Source organism: Cydia fagiglandana, chromosome 5 (assembly GCF_963556715.1).
Source record: "Cydia fagiglandana chromosome 5, ilCydFagi1.1, whole genome shotgun sequence".
NCBI lineage: Eukaryota > Metazoa > Arthropoda > Insecta > Lepidoptera > Tortricidae > Cydia > Cydia fagiglandana.
Genome location: NC_085936.1, coordinates 3,039,980 through 3,062,640, shown reverse-complemented (window position 1 = coordinate 3,062,640; position 22,661 = coordinate 3,039,980). Strand labels below are relative to the sequence as shown.

General features: G+C 37.4%; 1 protein-coding gene across 4 annotated transcripts in view; it reads right to left on the bottom strand.

The window, feature by feature from the left end:
* Positions 1–22,661, bottom strand: part of LOC134664305 (uncharacterized) — a 91,185-nt gene that overhangs the window by 10,642 nt on the left and 57,882 nt on the right. For all 4 annotated transcript variants that reach the window (XR_010098235.1, XM_063520873.1, XM_063520874.1 and 1 more), the window contains exons 2-3: positions 13,212–13,357; positions 8,343–8,495 (exon numbers count right to left, since the gene is read on the bottom strand). Coding sequence is in view for 3 of the 4 variants with exons in the window: in XM_063520873.1 (XP_063376943.1) it covers positions 8,343–8,495; positions 13,212–13,320 (262 nt within the window). In the remaining variant the exon portion in view is untranslated. The remainder of the gene's footprint in view (positions 1–8,342; positions 8,496–13,211; positions 13,358–22,661) is intronic.

Below are 22,661 nucleotides of genomic sequence, written 5' to 3'. Positions count from 1 at the left end.
GTAATTTTATTTACGATGCATTGAAAGAATCGAAAAAACGATGATTGTGTTGAAATCAAGACCACACCTCAAGACGATACGAGTATAATCTTATTGTAAAACTGTTTTAAAAAACCGGGCAAGTGCGAGTCGGACTCGCGCACGAAGGGTTCCGTACCACAATGCAAAAAAACAAAACAAAAAAAAGCAAAAAAAAAACGTTTGTTGTATGGGAGCCCCATTTAAATCTTTATTTTATTCTGTTTTTAGTATTTGTTGTTATAGCGGCAACAGAAATACATCATCTGTGAAAATTTCAACTGTCTAGCTATCACGGTTCGTGAGATACAGCCTTGTGACAGACGGACGGACGGACGGACGGACGGACAGCGAAGTCTTAGTAATAGGGTCCCGTTTTACCCTTTGGGTACGGAACCCTAAAAATTACTTTATTTATAGTAAATTCCACCATAGCTTTCTTAATTTTACTGGATAATTTTCGTTTAAAAACTATCCTTTGTCCTTTTTCTGGAATCAAAGCATCTCGATACAAAATTTCATTCAAATCTATTCAGCGGTTAATTCGTGAAGAGGTAACAGAAAAATAGAGACAAAGTGAGTTTCACATTTATAGCAAGTAGGGATGATTCTAGGGTATTGGATAGGAATAAAAAGAAATATGCCTATCATAACAAATGAAAGAAAAAATTTAGGACATAAGGCTCTGAGTTTAAAAAAAAACCGGGCAAGTGCGAGTCGGACTCGCGCACGAAGGGTTCCGTACCATAATGCAAAAAATAAAACAAAAAAAAGCAAAAAAAAACGGTCACCCATCCAATTACTGACCACTCCCGACGTTGCTTAACTTTGGTCAAAAATCACGTTTGTTGTATGGGAGCCCCATTTAAATCTTTATTTTATTCTGTTTTTAGTATTTGTTGTTATAGCGGCAACAGAAATACATCATCTGTGAAAATTTCAACTGTCTAGCTATCACGGTTCGTGAGATACAGCCTGGTGACAGACGGACGGACGGACGGACGGACGGACAGCGAAGTCTTAGTAATAGGGTCCCGTTTTACCCTTTGGGTACGGAACCCTAATAATAGGGTCCCGTTTTACCCTTTGGGTACGGAACCCTAATTATGGTTTTTGTAAGTTTGTTACATTTTGATGCAGTTGGTTTTAGTATTGATCCTGTAAATGTAAAATAGATTACACCAATCAAAATCAAATCAATCTGCGTTTTTGTATAGGAATTGAAAGAAATAGTTCACCGTAGGTATCTAAACGAATGATTGATGATTTTTTGCAGGTAATAAAAGTTAAATAATTTCCCTTTAATAAAAAAAAAATACAATAATAAAATTTTACTTTCGCATTAAGCCGACTTTATTACTATTGTATTTATAAGTATGCCAAAAGGTCCTCTGACATTGGGCTTTAAAGCCTTTTGGTTATATTAATGGCAAGGTTATGTTACTCGCGAGGGCAAAATGTATGCTTAGTTATTATTGAAACTGAAAATGAAGGTGATTCACAAAATATTATCCTGAACTGTTACATCAGTCAAATCTTACAATAAAAAAACATTGCGTGATGTAGTTCTATATTTTTTATATATTGTTTATAGTCATTGGAGGAATGTGAAACTATGTTTTGCAAGCAAAAAAAAGTTGTGCTCCCTGCGTGATTTGCAAAAAACTGCAAAAATTTCGGAGTTTTTTCAGTTTTTGCACTTTAATTAAAAAGCTATGGGTTTTTGGTCAAAACTTGCTATGTAGCGTTAAAAGAGCATTAAATTTGGAACAATTTAAGCCCATGTATAGCGCCGCACGTTAAATAGTTCATGAGATATGGAACTTTAAAAAAAAGGTATTTTTTTCCTTAGAATGAAATTTTTAGTTTTTCCTATATTTCAGGACAAATATCGGCACAACCGCTCATGCTATGAGATATATTACGATAAATAAAGTTGTAGCAAATTTAATTACCTTTCATTTAAGTGCAAGAAAGGGTCAATAAGTTCTACAGTTCTCTAGTTATCGTAAAAAAATGAAATTGCTAAAATGAGGAAGGCAACTAATGTATTGTTTTTAAGGCATTGTCAATATCCGTACAAAAGGCAGTACCATCGTCGAGAATGCCATCTACGATTAAGTTTTACCGGCCTTCTCGGATAGCAGCAGAGCGATGTTAGAGCTCAACCATTTTTAAAATGCACTCCCCTCTTAAGCACTTCATTCATTCAGTAATGAAATCAAGATACAAACTGTAGTTTGGCTTGTTTTTAGGCTCCACTTTTTGGTCTTAGCCATTGATTGTAGTCCACGATACCGATTCTTATTTAAGAATTAGTTCTGGTTTTGATCTTGTTTTGATACGACCTTGACGATAGTTCACGGTGATTGGCGTGGTGTTGACGAAACGCACCGAAATCACGGATAGTCGTGTCAATAGATATCTAGCTGTCGCTTTTTAGTGCTCTTGGCTGTACTGTGAGTCGTGTTAATACAAGATCACGATAATATCCTGTATCGAATATAACCACAACAAATGGATACATCAGAATCAGCTACCATTACCCACTCTAGGTATACGTTTGTGTTATAATCTACGGGTTTTAACTAGCAATATCCTATTACTAAGAGTCTTAACTACATACAAAGGTGTATAGATTGACAAACCAAATCGGGAATAGAAGAAGAACTAAACGAAACACGTAGTATGTACTAGTTTTTATTCAGTAAGGTATAGATAAGTGTGTGTTAACATGATGCATGATCTGCCAAGCCGGGTAGATTGCATACATTTGTTACTTTCTAGCAATGAGATATTCTTTTAGTATAATTAGTTAATCATGTTAACATTGAGATATATTTGGTTACGAATTACACATATAGGTACCTACTTAAATATCCAATTTGTAACTCAAAAACTTCAATATGTATTTGCCGTATTTTCTATTGACAAATTAGTTCAATTATTCTTATTTTTAATTGGTCCAGACTATAAATTCATTTGTACAGTAAAGACTGAAATAGTTATTTATAGTCACAACCCGTGGATTGACAACTCACTAAGCAATAGCTCCACATACATTTAGTCTTAACAGCCATTGGAAAAGAATTTGCATTATTTGCAATATTCCGTGTAAATACGGTAAACCACGGAAGAAGTTATAATATACTGGTAACTTGACAAGACTGAGTCACATCCATGCACAAACATATACTTAGCGTGGGTAATGGTAGCTGATTCTGATGTATCAATTTGTTGTGGTTAGGATATTATCGTGATCTTGGATTAACACGACTCACAGTACACTCAAGAGCGCCAAAAAGCGACAGCTAGATATCTAATGACACAACTTCCAGTGATTCTGGTGCGTTTCGCCAACACCACGCCAATCACCGTGAACTGTTGTCAAGGTCGTATCAAAACAAGATCAAAACCAGAACTAATTCTTAAATAAGAATCGGTATCGTGGACTACAATCAATGGCTAAGACCAAAAAGTGGAGCCTAAAAGCAAGTCAATCTACAGTTTGTATCTTGATTTCATTACTGAATGAATGAAGTGCTTAAGAGGGGAGTGCATTTTAAAAATGGTTGAGCTCTAACATCGCTCTGCTGCTATCCGAGAAGGCCGGTAAAAGTTAATCGTAGATGGCATTCTCGACGATCGTACTGCCTTTTGTACGGATTTTGACAATGCCTTAAAACAATACATTAGTTGCCTTCCTCATTATAGCAATTTCATTTTCTTACGATAACTAGAGAACTGTAGAACTTACTGACCCTTTCTTGCACTTAAATGAAAGGTAATTAAATATGCTACAACTTTATTTATCGCAATATATCTGATAGCATGAGCGGTTGTGCCGATATTTGTCCTGAAATATAGGAAAAACTAAAAATTTCATTCTAAGGAAAAAAATACCCTTTTTTTAAAGTTCCATATCTCATGAACTATTTAACGTGTGGCGCTATACATGGGCTTAAATTGTTTCAAATTTAATGTTCTTTTAGCGTTACATCGCAAGTTTTGACCAAAAACCCATAGCTTTTTAATAAAAGTGCAAAAACTGAAAAAACTCCGAAATTTTTGCAGTTTTTTGCAAATTACGCAGGGAGCACAACTTTTTTTTGCTTGCAAAACATAGTTTCACATTCCTCCAAGGACTCCAAACAATATAAAAAAAATATAGAACTACATCACGCATTGTTTTTTTAGGAGATTTTTTTGTAAGATTTGACTGGTGTATGTCGTAACATCTAGTACACTTATAGCCCGCAAGGGATTATTTTCGTGAAACTTATCTATAAAGTAACTTAAGCATTACAATATTGGAAATTGTAACATTAATCGACCGACCGTAAAATAACTACATTATAAACGCAAAATAACACTACTTACTGAATGATTAAATAACGAATTTTAGAATCATCTGTGTCAAAATGTACCTATTATTCTAATACTACAATGAAGCATAATTTCCACCAAGTTTCATTAGTTCTAGTTACTTAGCTGGACATTTTGCTCGGCATTAATAGAAACGCAAGCGTAGATCCGACGATTAGATAAGTTCTATCACGGAATATTTCCGCTGTTTACGTTCAGATTTAACTTTGATAAATGCACAAAATTTTTGATATTCTAATTTTGAAATTCATTCATCCATCCATCCATCAATTCATCCATCTATCCATCCATTAATCCATCAATTTAATTTCAATTATTTATTCCTAAAATTTACATTTTATACGTCATTATATAATTACAAATAGTTAACATATATACTTAATATAATTTAATTATTTTGCCGAAAATGGGGCATTCAAATCCAGCCCTGCACATGGGCTTATTTACATTTAAAATGTATGAATCATTTTTAATTATTATTGACAGTATATATTTATACATTTACAATTTTTTGTATTTACCACATAACATTTAAATCGAACATTTTAAATAGGTACTTATTACTTACTACAAAAAAATCAAACCATTAATTCATCCATCCATCCATCAATCCGTTCCTTTAATTTAAATGAATGGATAATAATTGTGTTTTTTTAATGAGCATTTTTGGGCCTAAAAACTAAATAAATGAGAAGATGGAAAAAGAAAATGTAAGTCAGGAATTTTAATTGTGTTACGAACATTCATCCTGCAATTAAAATTTTGTGTAATATTCTTTAAGAAACAAAATTTGATTAACAATTCCTGTTTCAGAAAGTAGAAAAAAATCCTAAAACAGAACGTTGAATAATTAAAAATAATTGACATCGGAAGAAGAAACAAACGACTGCAAAACTTAATTAACTGTTAAAAGCCAAATTAAACTAAATTGTTATTTAACAAAGCGAACAATTACTTAAGAACTGTAATCGAAATGGATTCACATTAATTGAACACGCCTTCGGGAATCTGGGACTTACAAAAGCCATTGTGGAACGACTAAAGTTAATTGCATTTTTCAAAGAACTGTTAATTTATAACAGTTAACTTTGAAAGCGACTAAATCGAATGGATGGTTGATTCAGCACTTGAAAACTTTTTTAGTTTAAATTGAAGTTCAGTTTGACTTCAACTACGAGTACATCTATGCGATTTAAAACCATTGAAACGAAAGTTGATATGCAATTACTCGTATAAATATAATAAATATTTCTCTCTCTCTCTCTCTTTCTCTCTCAACTTCCTAACAATAGCTTAAGGTGACATTTGGATTCAAATTGCACCAGCGTTACTGCAGCAATATTTCGGCGCAACATTGCTGCAGCAAATGCCAAAGTCAAAGTCGAGTTTTAGAAAACGCAATACTAACTTTATTCGTTCCTATTTAATAAAAACTGGGACGTGAAGATGTATAATCCAGAATTCATATCACGATTCATGAGGACTCTCTCATGTCTGCAGTTACGAAACCTAATCTTGCCCGAGTCACTAAACTACATTATGTCATGTCAGAAACACGTTAGAGAAACATGTTGCCTCGCAACTGTCTGCGGGAAAATCCCGGCTTAGGTAGCAAAAGCGCCTGGGAATAAATTGGAATAGCCGGCTATTTTGGGAGTTTTTGAATCAGCAGCGCTTGTAGAGGAGATAATGGGTTCCGGAGTTAGATTAGAGTGCTGTCTGGTTGATAAATTCATCACAAATGCATTAAATAGGACCTATTCTACATCCTAACGTGTAACGTGGTGATAAATGAGAACCACATTAATTCTAAGATTGATGTTCTCAGTAGGTACTTTTTATCCTTCTTAGGCCCAAGGTCCTCTACAGTACTTATTCAGTTGAATGAAATTTAAATCATATTCGATTGGAACAGAGTTGCTTTTGCTTGGTCTTGTTCAGTTTTTAACAACACGAAATGAACTCTATTTCCTACACTAAAGGTTCAAATTTCTGTGGCAATTTTTGCATTTGAATGGCTGGGCCTTAGGAGGATATAGGACACAATCACATCCTCAGCTCCATTGACTGATTACACTAAATTATCTCGAAAAAAAAACGAGACAGAATGGAGGGAAAATGTTGCCATTTGTGGATTTTGTGGGCAATCTGGCGTTATCAACACGTCTCTCGCTTTTCAATAGGCTTTATGAGATAAGTTTTTGAGATTGAGATCTTTATAAGATTAGGTATTTTAATGTACTTGGTAATCTAAATTTGGCTTACGTTTCACATTCTAATAATATTAATTTCAGCAGATAAGCTAAGTATATTAATTTTAGTTATACGTTCAAAATACTTCAGAAAATTTTTAAACAGAAAAACTACTAAAGTCTAGATTGCTCTGATGAAAGGAATCTTTTTTTAAAAACACCGTGTTAATCTCCAGCCGTTGTTCTACGAGAATGATCACGGTTTAATCTCTAGGGTTGGTTCGTTAGGGGTCGTGCCGGCAGCGCCACTTATCTGTCCCCAGGGAACAATGGAATACTTCTGAAATATTACATTTTAGTGGAAACAGCTTTTGCTGGGATATAAAAGATTGGATTTCAACAACTTCCAACTGTTTTTAAATCCTAGTTGATAATAGTGTGTTTGTTTTCAAAAAGTCATATTTCCAAGATGACTTTGCAAAAGATGACTTATTGAAAAGAAACACACTATTATTTGTAGTCGAATCTGAAAAATGTACCATCATGACACCTACGACTATCGTGGCATGAAAAGGTAACGCAAGTTATTCATCATAAGTTACCACCGGAGACACGAATGCATCTCGGCCAAGCCTCTCCAGGTTAAATGGCTCGTGTAGGCCTTTGTAGCGAGATACGCGACGCGACAGACCTTTTCAATGGGACGCTGGGTTTTCATAACGTGAACTTTGCATAGATGTAGCTGATTTGCGGAGAAAGACTGTAAGTCAATATCAGCCAGCTTTTTTCTACTAAATTTATTTGGAAACATTTTTGATAAGTTTTTCGACATTTCGATGTTAATTTTTGCCTTTGTCTTGTTAATGGTTGCCTAAAATGTCTTTGACTAGTGTCAAACACAGAAATATCATCGAAATGTAAAGACACTTCGTCGAAAATGTGATCAAGAAATAAAGCGGTTACCCACTGATAGTAGGTACTATACTATACACATATTTCATGGTCTTTTAATAACATATTTATATTTTCTTCAGAATTTTAATCAACATATCTAATAATGTCACGTCAATGCCTGACAGCAACCGAGTCAGATCGCGGAGAATTTCTAATGAATTTCAATATCTTGTTATATTCCATAGGTATTGAAGAGAAATCATTTTATAGACACATCAGACAAAGACGGCTTTGTTTGGAAGGAACACGGTTGTGGATCTGAATAGGCTGAGACAGGTTGTCGATATATTGATTCCAACCTTTATGATTCTCAAAAGTAATAATGTTCGGAACATGAGAAATATTTTAAGAAACAGCCTTATTTATGAGCACAATCGTACGGATGGAGAAAATACCTACTGTTAAAATTTTTATAACATGAGAGCATTTGATAGGATCAATTAGGATCAACGTCGATGACTAGACTAAACTAGTACCTAGTTAATTTACTCGTATTCATAAAACAGAAGAACATTGTCGACATTTTGTTTGCATATCAGCAACAAGGTTTTTTCTAAGGGTGTGAATTGCGTCTTGCACCTAAGGAGCGGCGAGTCCCACACCTCAGCTACTGAGGTCCACTGCTGGACATAGGCCTCCCCCACCGGGAGCGATCTCTAGCACACTGCAGCCACTGGCTCCCAGCGATGCGTACGAGACCATCCGTCTATCTAGTTGGTGGGCGTCGTTAATGCATTCGCACTCTGTCAAAAAGGGTGGGTCTTGATGCTTTAGGAAGGTAGATAAACTTACGTTTTCCACATTTATCCACGTAGTTGGTAGCCGGCTTGTCAGGGTGGCAGTGGCAGGTCTTGAGGCTCTCGTCGCAGATGGAGTCAGCGAAGCCGCAGTCGTTGGTGATGGAGCAGCCGTCGCCGTACATTGACGTGCCGCGTGTTGCTGCATCTGTGGGACAGACAAAATTATTTTTATAAGCTTCTATTGGAATATATAAAACAATCTCACACATGATGATACCAAAGACCAGACCGGGCCAAGTGGAGAATATTGAGCAGGAAAGCGGACCCTGGCGCTAGGCCGAAAAAACGCTAGGTTGAAGAAGAAGATACTTTTATTTTAATCTGCAGTGTTTGTAGGTATGTATGTATTTTCGGGTGAAGTCTTGCATGCTAAATTAGACCCACTCTCCATTTCCATTATTCAATTGAGCTGAAACTTATTAAAGTAACACACCTAATGTATGTAAATTGGGTTGCAATGCAATATTATGGTCCCTACCATCGAGCTGATCTGATGATGGACACAGGAGGTGGTCAAAGGAACTCTGATAATATAAGTATACTACCTTATTTTTGAATTTGTTAAAACTTTCTCAATGAGTATTAGTTGCCTGTTGAAAGTAAAGTAGATAGGTATGTACCTACAATGAGCATAAAAACATAAACTGTAATGTTGGAGCACAATTATAACCCTGCGGAAAGCAAAGTAGGCACATTTTTTGGTACCTACTACGTAATTGTATCCTTCAAACTTGTTAATTTTTATATACCTGTTAGTTCCTATTACATTACTCGTGAATCGTCCCTAGTCATAATCCCGAGGACCACTAGAATATTTTACTCAAGTTAGATATTATTATATTTTCCGTTGATGACTTATTCAGAAAATTATATTCACGGTCACAATGAGTCAGCTGAACAATGCTACAACAAAGAGCTTTCGTGTCAGATCACGAAGTTTACTTGCTTAGTAATGAAATTCTCAGAAAACACGTATTAAATTAAAAACGAGACTCGTTTGCAAAAAGGAGCAATTTACATTCGTGACGTGTATAAAGGTAAGTACCGTTCGGAAACAAACTTACTGCTGGGATATTACAGCGCGACATTACTGCTGACTGCCTTGCTGCCATAAATAAAAGTGTTTGATATTATTTTTACCGCAAATATGTCTCTCTGTCGCACGAATATGGACGAGCAATATTATAAAAATACAGATAACGATTTCCAATTTTAACCCCAGAATTGACATTACCGGCAGCAATGCAGTCAGTAGCAATGTCGCGCTGCAACACTGTTGTCGTAATGCTGGTGTAATCTGAATTCGGACAGTACATTAAAGCCGATGGCGTTCTTTTTAGATTTTTTTTCCTAATTACCTGTAGGCTAATTTGCCAAGCGGTCAATATCTTCTAAAGTTCCGCTGATAACTTATTACTTTATTAGGGTAATTATTTTCCGCAGGAGACACTAATTAGTGCAAACTAGAAACCGCGATAACTCATTAACTTGGTACGTAAGATTATAATTGTGTCATTAATCTGGTTTTAAAACTCTTTGTATCCTCTGATTCTAAAGTAAATGAATACCCTTGGCATTTTCACTAAAAAGTGTACCATTTACTTTTTTGAAATTCCATCAAATTTTGGGTTATTTGAAACTCAGAATCACGAGGACTATCGATTTAAAAAGAAAAGAAATGTGTCCTAAGAAAAATTTCAGTTTTGAAACGATAGATTTTTAAACCCCTAAAACCACCATACACCAAATTTTATCGAAATCGTTAGATCCGTTTCCGAGATCCCTGAAATATATAAATAAATAAAAAAATATACGAGAATTGATCGTTTAAAGGCATTAGATAGATATACCTATCTGACATTGTATGATTTGAATGTTTTCCTTTTGCCCATTATCAATGATGGAAATGTAATTAATAATAAGTGCTAATCTTATCTTTAAAATGTTTTGACGTGTAATGTATCCGGGTGCATTTACGAAATAAATAAATATAAATATGAAAATAAATATAGGTATTATAACAATAAAATACACAATTATGGCTGCGATTCACAACGCACCCGCAGTGCTATGAATTTACTCTCTTCAGTGATCTAATCCTTTTTAACATATTATACAATATACATATAGCGTACAATGCTTTTCGAATAACACAATTTGACACGTAACCGCAATACATTTGCTATTCGAACGTGGAAAGCAACATGCAGCGTCACATACGGCATCATGTTTTATTACTATCATGCATGCAACTGAACAGTATGGGCGCAATTCCACATGTTTCAATTACAGCTTGTATTATAGCGAACAAAATGCGTAATTTTTGGGGAAAAGGAAGACCTGGGGGCCGATTTTTGAATTTTAAGCGCTCGATTTCGTGTGATTCTCTTCAATATATCTACAATACACTAGGCATTTAAATTCTACTAATAGAATTGAAAACGAGTGGTCAATACAGTGGTATTCTAGTAGGAATCTAGTGAGATTCCCAATTTCAATTGCTCGTATTTCAAAAATATAAATTCACCGATTTTCACAGATTTTCGAGTGACAAAATCGAGCGGTCTAAATTCAAATATCGGCCTCCAAATGGACGTAAATACGTGACCTGAAAATTTCATCAGATTCATACAAAGCAGGAATTATTAAAATTAAATGTTAAATGTTATAAACTTTTAAACAATAAATTGTAACAACTGTCTACATACATACGAGAGATAGGTACTGTTCATAAGTAATCAAATATGCCAGTTTTTAGGGTTCCGTACCCAAAGGGTAAAACGGGACCCTATTACTAAGACTTCGCTGTCCGTCCGTCCGTCCGTCCGTCCGTCCGTCCGTCTGTCTGTCACCAGGCTGTATCTCACGAACCGTGATAGCTAGACAGTTCAAATTTTCACAGATGATGTATTTCTATTGCCGCTATAACAACAAATACTAAAAACAGAATAAAATAAAGATTTAAGTGGGGTATGGGATACAGCAAACGTGATTTTTGACCAAAGTTAAGCAACGTCGGGCGTGGTCAGTACTTGGATGGGTGACCGTTTTCTTTTTGCATTTTTTTCCGTTTTTTTTTTTGCTTTATGGTACGGAACCCTTCGTGCGCGAGTCCGACTCGCACTTGCCCGGTTTTTTAGGTATAAAGGATAGCCATTATTAGCTACCTGTAATATGTGTTCCAATGAACCACGGTCTTAATTATAACCAATATCACATTTTAGACTAAGCGCCATCACTTGCACAACTCTACAAACCCAGGGTTAAACTGATAACCAGAGCTCGGCGGGGGTAAGCTGTTTTCAGAGTTTGCACAACATGGACATGCCTTGTCATTCGATAGTATATGTGGTGTAATTTAATAACTAAATAAATTATTTTATTTAAGCTGTCTTTCGGCTACGATCTTTACGTCGCCATTAAAACAAATTAATTTTATAGCAAGCTTTTTTAGTAAACCTCTCCAAATAATATGTATATCCATCCATATGCTACTATTAAAGTTTATTTGTACATAAGGCATTGTCATTTTAGTTTAATTACAATGAATAAAGTTTTATTTTAATATTTCTTTCTAAGGTGTATCTATATTAATATCTACACTTGACATAAGTGACGTCAAAATGGCTCACCCCTGCCGAGCTCTGCTGATAACCTAGTGTCAAATTGTACTGGTAACCATGGTAACCCCAGGTTTAACCGTTTGACCCCGGGTTATTGGGATGGTGGCCCTAAATAAACCTAGCCTACTTAAATCTGAACTTATAGCACATACATGCAAGCAAAAATAAAATATTAAAACGTCGAGACAGTCGGCATAGCAACTGTTTCTAGCTTCAGCAAAGCGTCCGTCATTTCGTGCTGAAGTTATTCTCAAGCAGTTAATCCGGGCGTTAAAAACGGGTCAAAGCCTCGCCCTCCCTCGTAATAAAACAAGAAAAGTGAGGCGTTTAAAACTTCAAGTACACTTTTTCCTCTGCTGGAATATTTAATAAGGGTACTTACTTTAAGAACTAATTATACTAAAGCAAAGATGGCATGTATACTATTTTGGTTTTATCAGCTACATCACCGTAATATCTTATCATTTTGATAAGTTTTGTATAGTTGCAAATCCCATCCATCCACAGGCTCTGTCTTCACTTTCCATCAGGTGTGACTAGAGCCAATCGCCGATCAGTTTATTATAAAAAAATGTAAATTATTACAGACATTGATTTTGACATTTTTTGCAGGAATACAGTCCCCAGCAGATCTTTCAAGGATTTTTATATCGTTTTGGTTACAACGACTCTATGCCCTTGCCCAGTAAGGGCTGTCATCGTAATATCGTCCTCTCGTGGTTTTTCGTCCTTTTAATCGAAGTCTACAGAATCTCTTACTCCTACACAAATACCTAGACTCCAAGTGCTAGCCTTCACAAAGATCCTTGCGTACCACGGGGACAAAAGCATGTTATTATTATAATAGCCTCTGATGCATCTGCTTTTAGCTCATTCCGTCTAACGTCGAGTTCCTTAGACATCGGTTACACGCTAATTCTGGCGTCAGTTCAGTCCATCAGTCTGGTCAGAATGACGGGAGAATTATCGTGTAACACGCGGACTGATGGACTGATGGTCTGGACTGATGAAAATTTAAATTTTTTGAAAATATTCGTCAGTCCGTTTTGAATGACAGAAAACTGGTAGGAGACTGATCGTGTAACCTCTTTGTGTTATTCTCGCGTCAGTCACCGTCCATGCAACAATGGAATGATGGACTGAACTGACGCCAGAATTAGCGTGTAACGGATGTCTTACATCGACGAGTTTCAAACGTTTCGTTCAAGAGACGAGATTATGACATTATGAGCACTTACTGAAAGGAGCAGCGGTGGTGGTATCCTCGGCGGTACAGAGCGGCCATACCAGCAGTAGAGCGAGCGCGGCCAGCGAGACACCGGCCCGCTCGGAGCGTGCGACCCGCATGCCGCTCACGGACCCGCGTCACATGTCACGAGGCCACCTATAACGATAGAAAAAACAGAGATAATTTGATTTGCTCCCTATGTTACATAGATGGCAGCACCATCTCTCTCGCTATATCGTAATTCCTTAAAGGGACGTAGTCCTCGGTTCTCGCCCTAGAGTTGATCAAAGACGCTTAGTCTTTCAAAGGTAGTAGGTAGTATTCTCGTGAAAATCGCCGTACCCTAAAATTAAAACAAGTTAGGTACTAAGAGTAAAACACGTTTACGAATCTACTAAAAAAACTGCGAATTTGCTGCGAATACTCAAGGCTCTGCTCGATTGAATACTCAAATCTTTCAGCATCTTAGAACTCTTTAAAGAATATATTTTATCTTAAATCAAGTTCTGGCCTGATAACATCAAACGACTAAGTATCTTGCTTCGCATTGCGCTTTACGCTTCGACAATATCAATGCGATGTCTAAGCGCCATTCTGAACAGTCAAGCTGGATTATTCACGCCTGAGGAAGCGAAACAATAGCTCAAGCAATGCCGGCTGTCAATTACTGGCACCGGTTTGCTGGTGAGCTTACAAAGTCAATAGGCCATTCATCTAGCAATGCATTGTACGAGTGTGTAGTCTTTGGTGTTGATACTCGTATTAAGAAAACTGATTTACTACTAAAAATGGCTTCTGTTCCTCAATCCACTAGACGATGTTTACGAGCAGCCGGCCTAGCCAAGGTTACAATCGCTATCGCTTCGACAACGAAAAGCATTATGTCTCTCTATCACTCTTCCATATAAGTGCGACAGTGACAGTTGCGTTTCGATCGCTACGGAGCGTAAGCGATCGGCATCTTGGCTACGCGGCCAGCTTACTGGCAGCTGATGTTTACGAGGCTTCATTATACATCTGTCTAAGCTAAGTAATCGAAAAATGGTGCGCCAATTTTTGCCTTCAATGTTTTGTACTACTTTTCGGGTTTTAGCTGTCTGTTATCTTTGGTTAGAAAGTCTCAACCTTATCCTTTGATTTTGTGCTTTGTATTAAACACACCTCGAATGATAATGTACTTAAAAAAATTGTATAATATATCAACTTTGATCCTAATTATTGTAAAATCTTATTGAAACTACCTAACCTTATTGTTTTCATTTCAATAAAGTTTATGGCTTTTCGTGCATAAGGCCCGTATCTATCGCTGTCATAAAATTGGGACTCGGTAACACAGCTGCTAAATATTGCGATGCCAGTCCTACCAAGATACATTGGGATCTTTATGATCACTGCAATGCGGAGTATATTATTCAAAACACTTGTTTTTTTCAACTAAGGATGGCGTTCGAATTCTGTCACTAATGAAATGGTAAAATCGTAGTACAGTTTATTTGTTTATTTATTTATGCGTATTGGCATTATGCTGTGATGCCGTGTAAATGTATTTAAATAATAAATAAATAAAAATAGAAAATTTTACAAGAAACTAACTTAAAGAAACTTTTAAGTAGTAGATACTTATAATATAATACTAGGTACCAGTGGCGGCGCGTCAAACATATCCATAGGCAAGCCGGGGCTAATTTGGCTTACATATTTCCTTTACAACTCTGCTCAAACGTCCAAAAATAGGCAAGCCGGTGGTAATCGGCTTTTATGGACCCGCCGCCACTGCTAGGTACCTTCCTCTTCTTCTTCTTCTTCCTCGCGTTATCCCGGCATTCTGCCACGGCTCATGGGAGCCTGGGGTCCGCTTGACAACTAATTCCATGATTTGACGTAGGCACCAGTTTTACGAAAGCGACTGCCATCTGACCTTCCAACCCAGAGGGTAAACTAGGCCTTATTGGGATTAGTCCGGTTTAATTGTACATAAATGCACATCAGATAATAATAGGTACCTTTAATGTTTAATGTTTTATTGAGGTTGTGCAATAAAGAGGATTTGTATATTTTTATTTTATTGTACCTTTGGGAAACCAATATCTTACTCAATCAATACTGAGTAAATAGGTTTGCGGTGTCACGACTGGCGTATATTACTTAAGTTAATAAGCCGGGTTCGACTGGCTGTCTGTTGCGATGCTCATTAAGCAAGCTTCTGGGAGTTCAGATATTGAATGCGACGGTTTGATTTTAATTTATGTAATTGATTCGGTACATTGCATTGGTTTTAATCCATTTTAGGTGACGCAGCAACATCATTCGTGCTAATAAATTTATTTAGCATTAGCATTGTTAATATGTATAATGTTAATAGGTAACAACCAAGGTACAGTCAGCTCCAGAGAAAAGGTAACCCCTGCATAGAAGTTTGAATGCAAAGGTGCTAACGGCTCGATTCGAAAAATGAATTAGATTTCTACTAGACTTCAACAAGTTACGATATGGATAATTTAAAGATATTTGTATAGGTAAAATTTTTTGAACTGATCTTGTTCACTTACCTGTACTAACAATGGCATTGTTCTATTACAATCCTATTATCTGCTTTTGTTCTCGTAGGCGCCAACCAATTTACTTACAAAATAAGTTAGAAGTACACTGCATTTATATTGAATTCTAAACCTTATGTCGTGTTGAATGGGGTTAAAATGGTTTAAAAAGATAATATCATATTCAATCTTTTGGAAAGTCACATGCACCTTAGCCACGACAGGTGTCGATGGTTGTTAAATGCAAAAAAAAGTTGGGTTAGCCATTATTTAGTTAGTGTATTTTGTAGTCTATTGTTTAAAGAAATAGAGTCGTTAATCTATACTAACATTTCAAGGCGGTTATAATCTGCTTTTACTACGAGGGGATTATCCTAATTTGTGGTTTACCACTCAATGGTATTGTATTCTTGAGACTCTTTGAGTGAACTAGCTCAGATCGCTTGATTCATACTATAAGATAGATATGTCAAATTTGACGTTTCCCCGATTCGGGAGGTCCTCTTGAACGATTTCGACAAGTTATGACTTAGATATCCAAGTCACATCTAGTCGATATCTACTGTAGATCTAGTTGATCTCTAAATCGTCTCTACATCTTGTGATTATCTCGAAATCCGAATAAGTGAATAATAGTGATAAATTATCACTACTTACTACTTTACTACTTACTTGAGTACTTTATGTACTTTTTGCACAAAATATAGGTCGTTTTTTCTGTGAAAGTAGAGCACTGATTGGTTTTTAATGCCATCCTTCAAACATAATTTTGCGACGCAATTTCACGGTGTTTTCATCAATCATTTTATGCTGAAAATGAAACGGAGCGTAGAATTATGATGTCAGAGGTAAAATACGGTTGAAATGTTCAAATTATTACTCTTGAGACAAAGATAAATATTTATGCTTCGTGAAAGGCTGTGAAACTTGAACATTAACCTTCAAATCAAGAGTGAACAGGCACCTTCTGGGCGAGCTCGCTCCATCGTAGGCCACGTCTACACCTCGGCTAGTCTGTGGCCATTAGTAAGCCCATTCATAATATAAAAAAAAAAATACTTAATACTAGAGAAGTGAAAGATAAAAAAACCGGGCAAGTGCGAGTCAGACTCGCGCACGAAGGGTTCCGTCCCACAATGAAAAAAAAACAACAAAAAAAAGCAAAAAAAAAAATCTTTATTTTATTCTGTTTTTAGTATTTGTTGTTATAGCGCGGCAACAGAAATACATCATCTGTGAAAATTTCAACTGTCTAGCTATCACGGTTCGTGAGATACAGCCTGGTGACAGACGGACGGACGGACGGACGGACGGACGCTCCATCCCAGGAGGTTTTGGCCCCAGATGATATTTTTTTATATTGAATTCATATAAAAAAATATATCTAGGGCCAAAATCCAGATAGGACAATATCGAAAATACTTCTATGGAAAAATAACCAATAATTATTATTTCCTCTTAATAAAATGTGTCAAAACAATATGTAGTACCTACTACTATAATTGGCCATAAAAATAATACAATTTAACGACTCCAAATTTTTCAGTCAACATTTGCACGAATACGATGTTGCCACGGAAACTAATTAAAAGCGTGCGTGTGTCACGCATAATATTGCCATGTTGGAAAATAATCGGTGCAGTCTTGAGCTCACTAGGTTTTGAGATTAAGAAAACAAATAAGGCCAAATTAGTCACGTTTTACGTAACTATAGAGTAGTCACGTTTTACGTAAGATGGTATATGGTCACGTCCAAAGGCGTTCAGAAGATCATAAGTAAATGAAACAACGCAACTCAGGCAGAACACCAACCATCTGGTGGACGACGGTTGAAAAAGACCTAGAAGCTTATTTAAGACGAAACAGGAGCTGAGTTTTAAATATTTTAGGTAAATATACCCGTCTCACTAATGGAAGCGGCTTCTAAAACTAGTGCGATAAGGACAAGGCGAAAAATCCTGCTTAAAAATCTCAAAAATCGAGGTTTCGTACTCGACTGTTTCCTCCTCTAAAACTTAACCAATCGTAACCAAATTTGGAAATCTAAATGATTATGAAATTATATGTGTCGGACCGTTTTGCTTTTTTGGCTAATTGATATCAGTTTTGAATACTACGCCTCTTATTGCGGCATATATTTTTGAAGGGCTCTAGCGCCTTAGAAAACAAAAATATCAAAAAAGCAAAACGGTCCGACACAGATATTGACAATATTAATCTGTCTTGAAAAAATCATTGCTCTAGCATCAAAACCCGCGGAGGAAACAGTCGAGTACGTTTGTATGGAGAAATTACCACTCCTGTTGGCTCTTAAATAAAGACGTAGCGCAAGACCGCGCTAGATGGAAATTAAGGACAAGAAAGGCCGACCCCAAGTAAATGGGAACTCTATATATTGTAGCGATGCTACATAATTTCCTATACCAAACATATACTTCCTCATACAACGTGACCTATACAACATTAGTGTCGCATTTTCGACAGAATAACATACACCAGAGTATGACACTTATGTAAAACTGTAACGTACCTTCCTAGCTGCAGGTTGATTAACATATCCTGTCTCCTGGCTAACTGGTTTCGAAGAAACAAGTCCAAAGAGCATGCCACTCGAACGGAACTTGTCACCCAGATTGTGCAGAGGTTGTTGAACCAAACCTGGCTTCACGCATATCAAAATGATCCTCGTGATCCATCCTAACTGCCCAAGTAGGTCACATCCTAATTTAATTTGTATTTTAGAATCGTTTTCGGAATTTTTATGAAACATAAATGACGATTTTGACGGTGTCAATGAGTTGAGATTTGTGACAGATGAACTGTCAGAAAATAAATTATGCGTTTAGTTACCGCATCGGAAGGAAGGTATTCTGAATGAAACAAGGTAGAAAACGTACGATAAAAATGTAATTATTAGTAATTATTATTAACCACTTAGAATATTACAAGTATTAATGAGCATTTACATTTTTCGAGAATCATTTGATTTGGAAAAGGTCTAAGTTGGTTTGACGTTTAATGTGTTGATGTGAATCGAAACGCAACGTAAAGATTTCAGACTGTCACTTAGACTTGGAATGGGAATACGCTAGCATGTGGATGGCTCCTAATTGAAGGTTGAGAGGAGTCGACTCGTCTCCTTCCGCCGCCTGGTCCGTCTGGTAGGAGACCGATTTGTAAAGTGCGTATGTCGCTGTGTGTGAATTGTGCGCGTTATTTATTTAGTGCGTCCCGTGTCGCCGATGGACATGAGCACGGTTGGTGATCGTGTTCCCTGGCGCGCTGTTGCGCGTCCCCGATTTTGCTGAGCGTCATGTTGACGCTGCTTCCACGCCGTAGGACGCGGCCTCGATCTGCAGGCCGCGTGTCGGATGGCTATGCTGCCGTCCGACGACTCCAAGGTGTCTTCGTGCGGGTCCTTCCCGTGAAAGTCCGAGCGCCGCGGGTTGTTCTCGCCTTAGCTTGTCACAGCTGGGGCTCGATGAACGCCCGCCGCTGATCTACGTCGATCTGTCTGCTACGCTAAGTTCCAGGATGAAAGCTACACCCGGTATCCGTGAGTGCACTAGACTTTCGTTTTAGGTTTTGGCCAAAACTCCGCGTCTCGCCCGTCTCGCGATCGTAGGTTAAGAATTGCCATAGTGTCACCCCACAGCCGCCAACGGCTTATAGAAACAAATTGTGTTTTGAATAGCGCCCGCCCCGAAGCGGAGTGCCTTGTAATTATTTAGCGGGGTATATTAAATTGCATGTCAGATAGATGGTTTTATCTTTTCAATACCCTACCAAGTTCCCATTAACCAGGTTAGAATAACAAGAGGACCCTTGTACTCCAATAGTCCAATGTTTTACTGCGGATCTCATCCGAGGCATTTTCCCATTAATTATTTAAACATTTAAAACCTTATTATTTTTTATTCACTACAACACACACTAAAACATTAATATTTTTTATACACGACAATATGGGAAAAGGTCTAGCAGGAAGAAGAAGTTTTACGTAACTGTAGAGGTTGAAAATTGGAAAAATGCCATTTAGGTTTAAGAGTCACAGGAACCTAACAGTTCGCGGCGGTGGCAACCATATGTGGGAATGAAAGGTCCGATCGCTGTGTCTCGCTCCAACCTATGGTTGTCGCCGCTGCCGTCGCCAGTCGCACAATGTCGTTGCCGAGCCGTAACCATCGCCATACAATGGAAGCTTTCATTTAAAACGATTCTATCTGCACTAATATTGTCTGATTTGTCATTACCCAAGTATCAATATTACAGATGTATTGCATAATTTCCATCGTATTTTCAAGGAAACGTACGAACGCTGACTTAAGTAGCATGACAAATACGAACGTTTCCGAGAAAATACGATGGAAAACAATTATGCAGTTAATACGCACTACATCTGTATACTGTTTTAATACTAAAATATATCTTATCTACGTGTCCTTTAGGATACATTCTAAACTCTAGTATACACGTGCCAACATATTTCCATAGTTTTTCTATCAAGAAAATTTCCCTTGGGTGACTTTCTTCTTCGCAGTATTAAAATTATGACACTTGGAGCGTATAGGTACCTTTTGCGTTTAAATATATTTATAGTTGGTCAAACCAAATTTGTCAGTAAATAAGAAAAAAAATATACTCATCCTTTTCTTTTGGGTGCTAGTACTAGTATAAAACAAAGATAGTATGATTCTCTCTGTCTATGATTGAAATGAGACAGTCCCTTGACAAACTTTATTAACGAGGTTATCATGAGGATTCCTGAGGGTCTACTGCGAAAATCGAAAACCGTAATTTCGTTATCTGCCGATCTGTTGCTCGAATACGCAAGAGTAATAGAGACGCAGATAACGTAATCGAAACGATAGGTCGAATTTCGAGGTAGGCCTTCTGTTTTATGTATTTCGACCCAATCGCATCGTTTGCATTTTAGTATATCAATAGTATTTAAATTTATTTTGTTTTTTTTTCTTTAAAATTTGTATTCATGATCCAAAGAAACATAACACAAATAAATTTAATACGATTTTTAACAAGGCGATACAAAAACTAAAATTATTTATAATAAAATAATTATAGGTTCTTAACAAATAATTATAATCATGTTTTTCTAGCGATAGATACCTATTCTTATTTAAATTGTCATCTTTACTATACAAGTTTTATTTTCATTACAATAAGATAATAAAAATAAATTATAAATTTATTTACGTTACATATACAATATTTCCATCCAAAACCCCCGTTTATTAGCTCAGCAAACAACATAGTAAACAAATACTTATACCTAATTCCATCACTAAGTCCAAACACTACTTACGCCTAACCATTAAATCTTGTCGGCACATTGAAACTTCGTCACTTGACTAGAACTTCGCTAACGACGTCATATTACGGATGTGTATCAAAATTGATACGGATTCCAAGGGATGGAAGGGATGGAAGGGAAGGAAGTGTAGTGTATAGGATATTGCAGGGATATAAATGTAAACGAGATGCATCCAGGACATTACCATTTATTGACTGACATGACATATCATTCAAACGACGTAACCATTCCAAACAGCTCGGCGGCCGGAGGTCGCATACACTACAGTTCCTCCAACATAGATCATAGATCAACATAGATCCATATAGCCAAGCTAACAGATACTACAACAAAATAGATACCTAACAATAAAGTAAACTAACTACTCCTTATAACGAACAACCTTATCAAGTCGACATTTACGAACTGGGCGAGGTTCGGGCGGTACGGGGGTGTCAGACACGGAATAGGTCTGCGGCTCGTTGGCCGATGTGGCGACACCGGATGAAGTTGACGGCGACGGCACAGCGGGCGATGGTGTGATTGCCGTCGGTGTGGCGTACGCGGCTGGTGCCGGGCTAAGCGGGACTGTTCCATCAGTTGGCGTAGACGTAGAGGGAATTTCGGACTGATCCGACCCCGTGCGAGTACTGTCAGGCAAGGGCATAGCTAGCGACCTACTCGTCGACGCGAAACACTCGGTATCTGGGCGGTTTACGGGTTGAGTCCCTACACGCCTCCTCAGCTGGTCGACGTGCCTGTGAATGTGCTTGCCGGTCGTAATATCGGATACCGTATAGTCGCTTGGTCCATTAGAGCTACTTATCTTACCCGGTAGCCACTTCTCCCCCTTAAGGTATTGGCGGAACCAAATATCTTGACCTACCGAAAAGGTCCTACCTCCTGACCTCTCACTATTAGGCGAATTATTTAGGACTCCCGAGTTTAAGTCGGGCTTAAGAGCATCCAGCTTCGTACGAAGGTGTCTTTTCTGCAAAACTGCAGCAGGAGATTCACCAGTACTAGCATGGTTAGTATTCCTATAATGTTTTAGGAAGGTATGTAAAGCCATGTCAACATCCTTGGATTCCGTCAAAGCCTTTTTAATTACCCTCTTTAAGGTCTTTACTGCATTTTCCGCGGCCCCATTAGACGCAGGATGGTAAGGTGGTGTAAATACGTGCTCAATACGCTCGTTTTTGATAAAATTATCAAACTCGTTGCTCGTAAACGGAGGGCCGTTATCAGTTACGACTTGTCTAGGGTTCCCGAACCTACTGAAAAGCTCGCTAAGTTTATTAACAGTGAACTTGGCTGCCGTACTGGGGACCGGAAATATCTCTAACCACTTGGACGTCGCATCTACGGCTACTAAATACGTTTTCCCCGCTATAGGGCCCATGAAATCTAAATGAAGCCTAGACCAAGCTTGCGCAGGGCACCTCCAGGGGCATGGTGTAGCGCGGGGAGGGTCATCCGCGTGCACAGCGCACACTGTGCAAGCAAGGCACGTACGTTCTAAAGCTTCATCTATTTGTAATTGTAATTGTAATTTATTGTGTAATAGATTAAAGCTAAGTATGTACAGCACATTAAGTTCATTAATAACTTA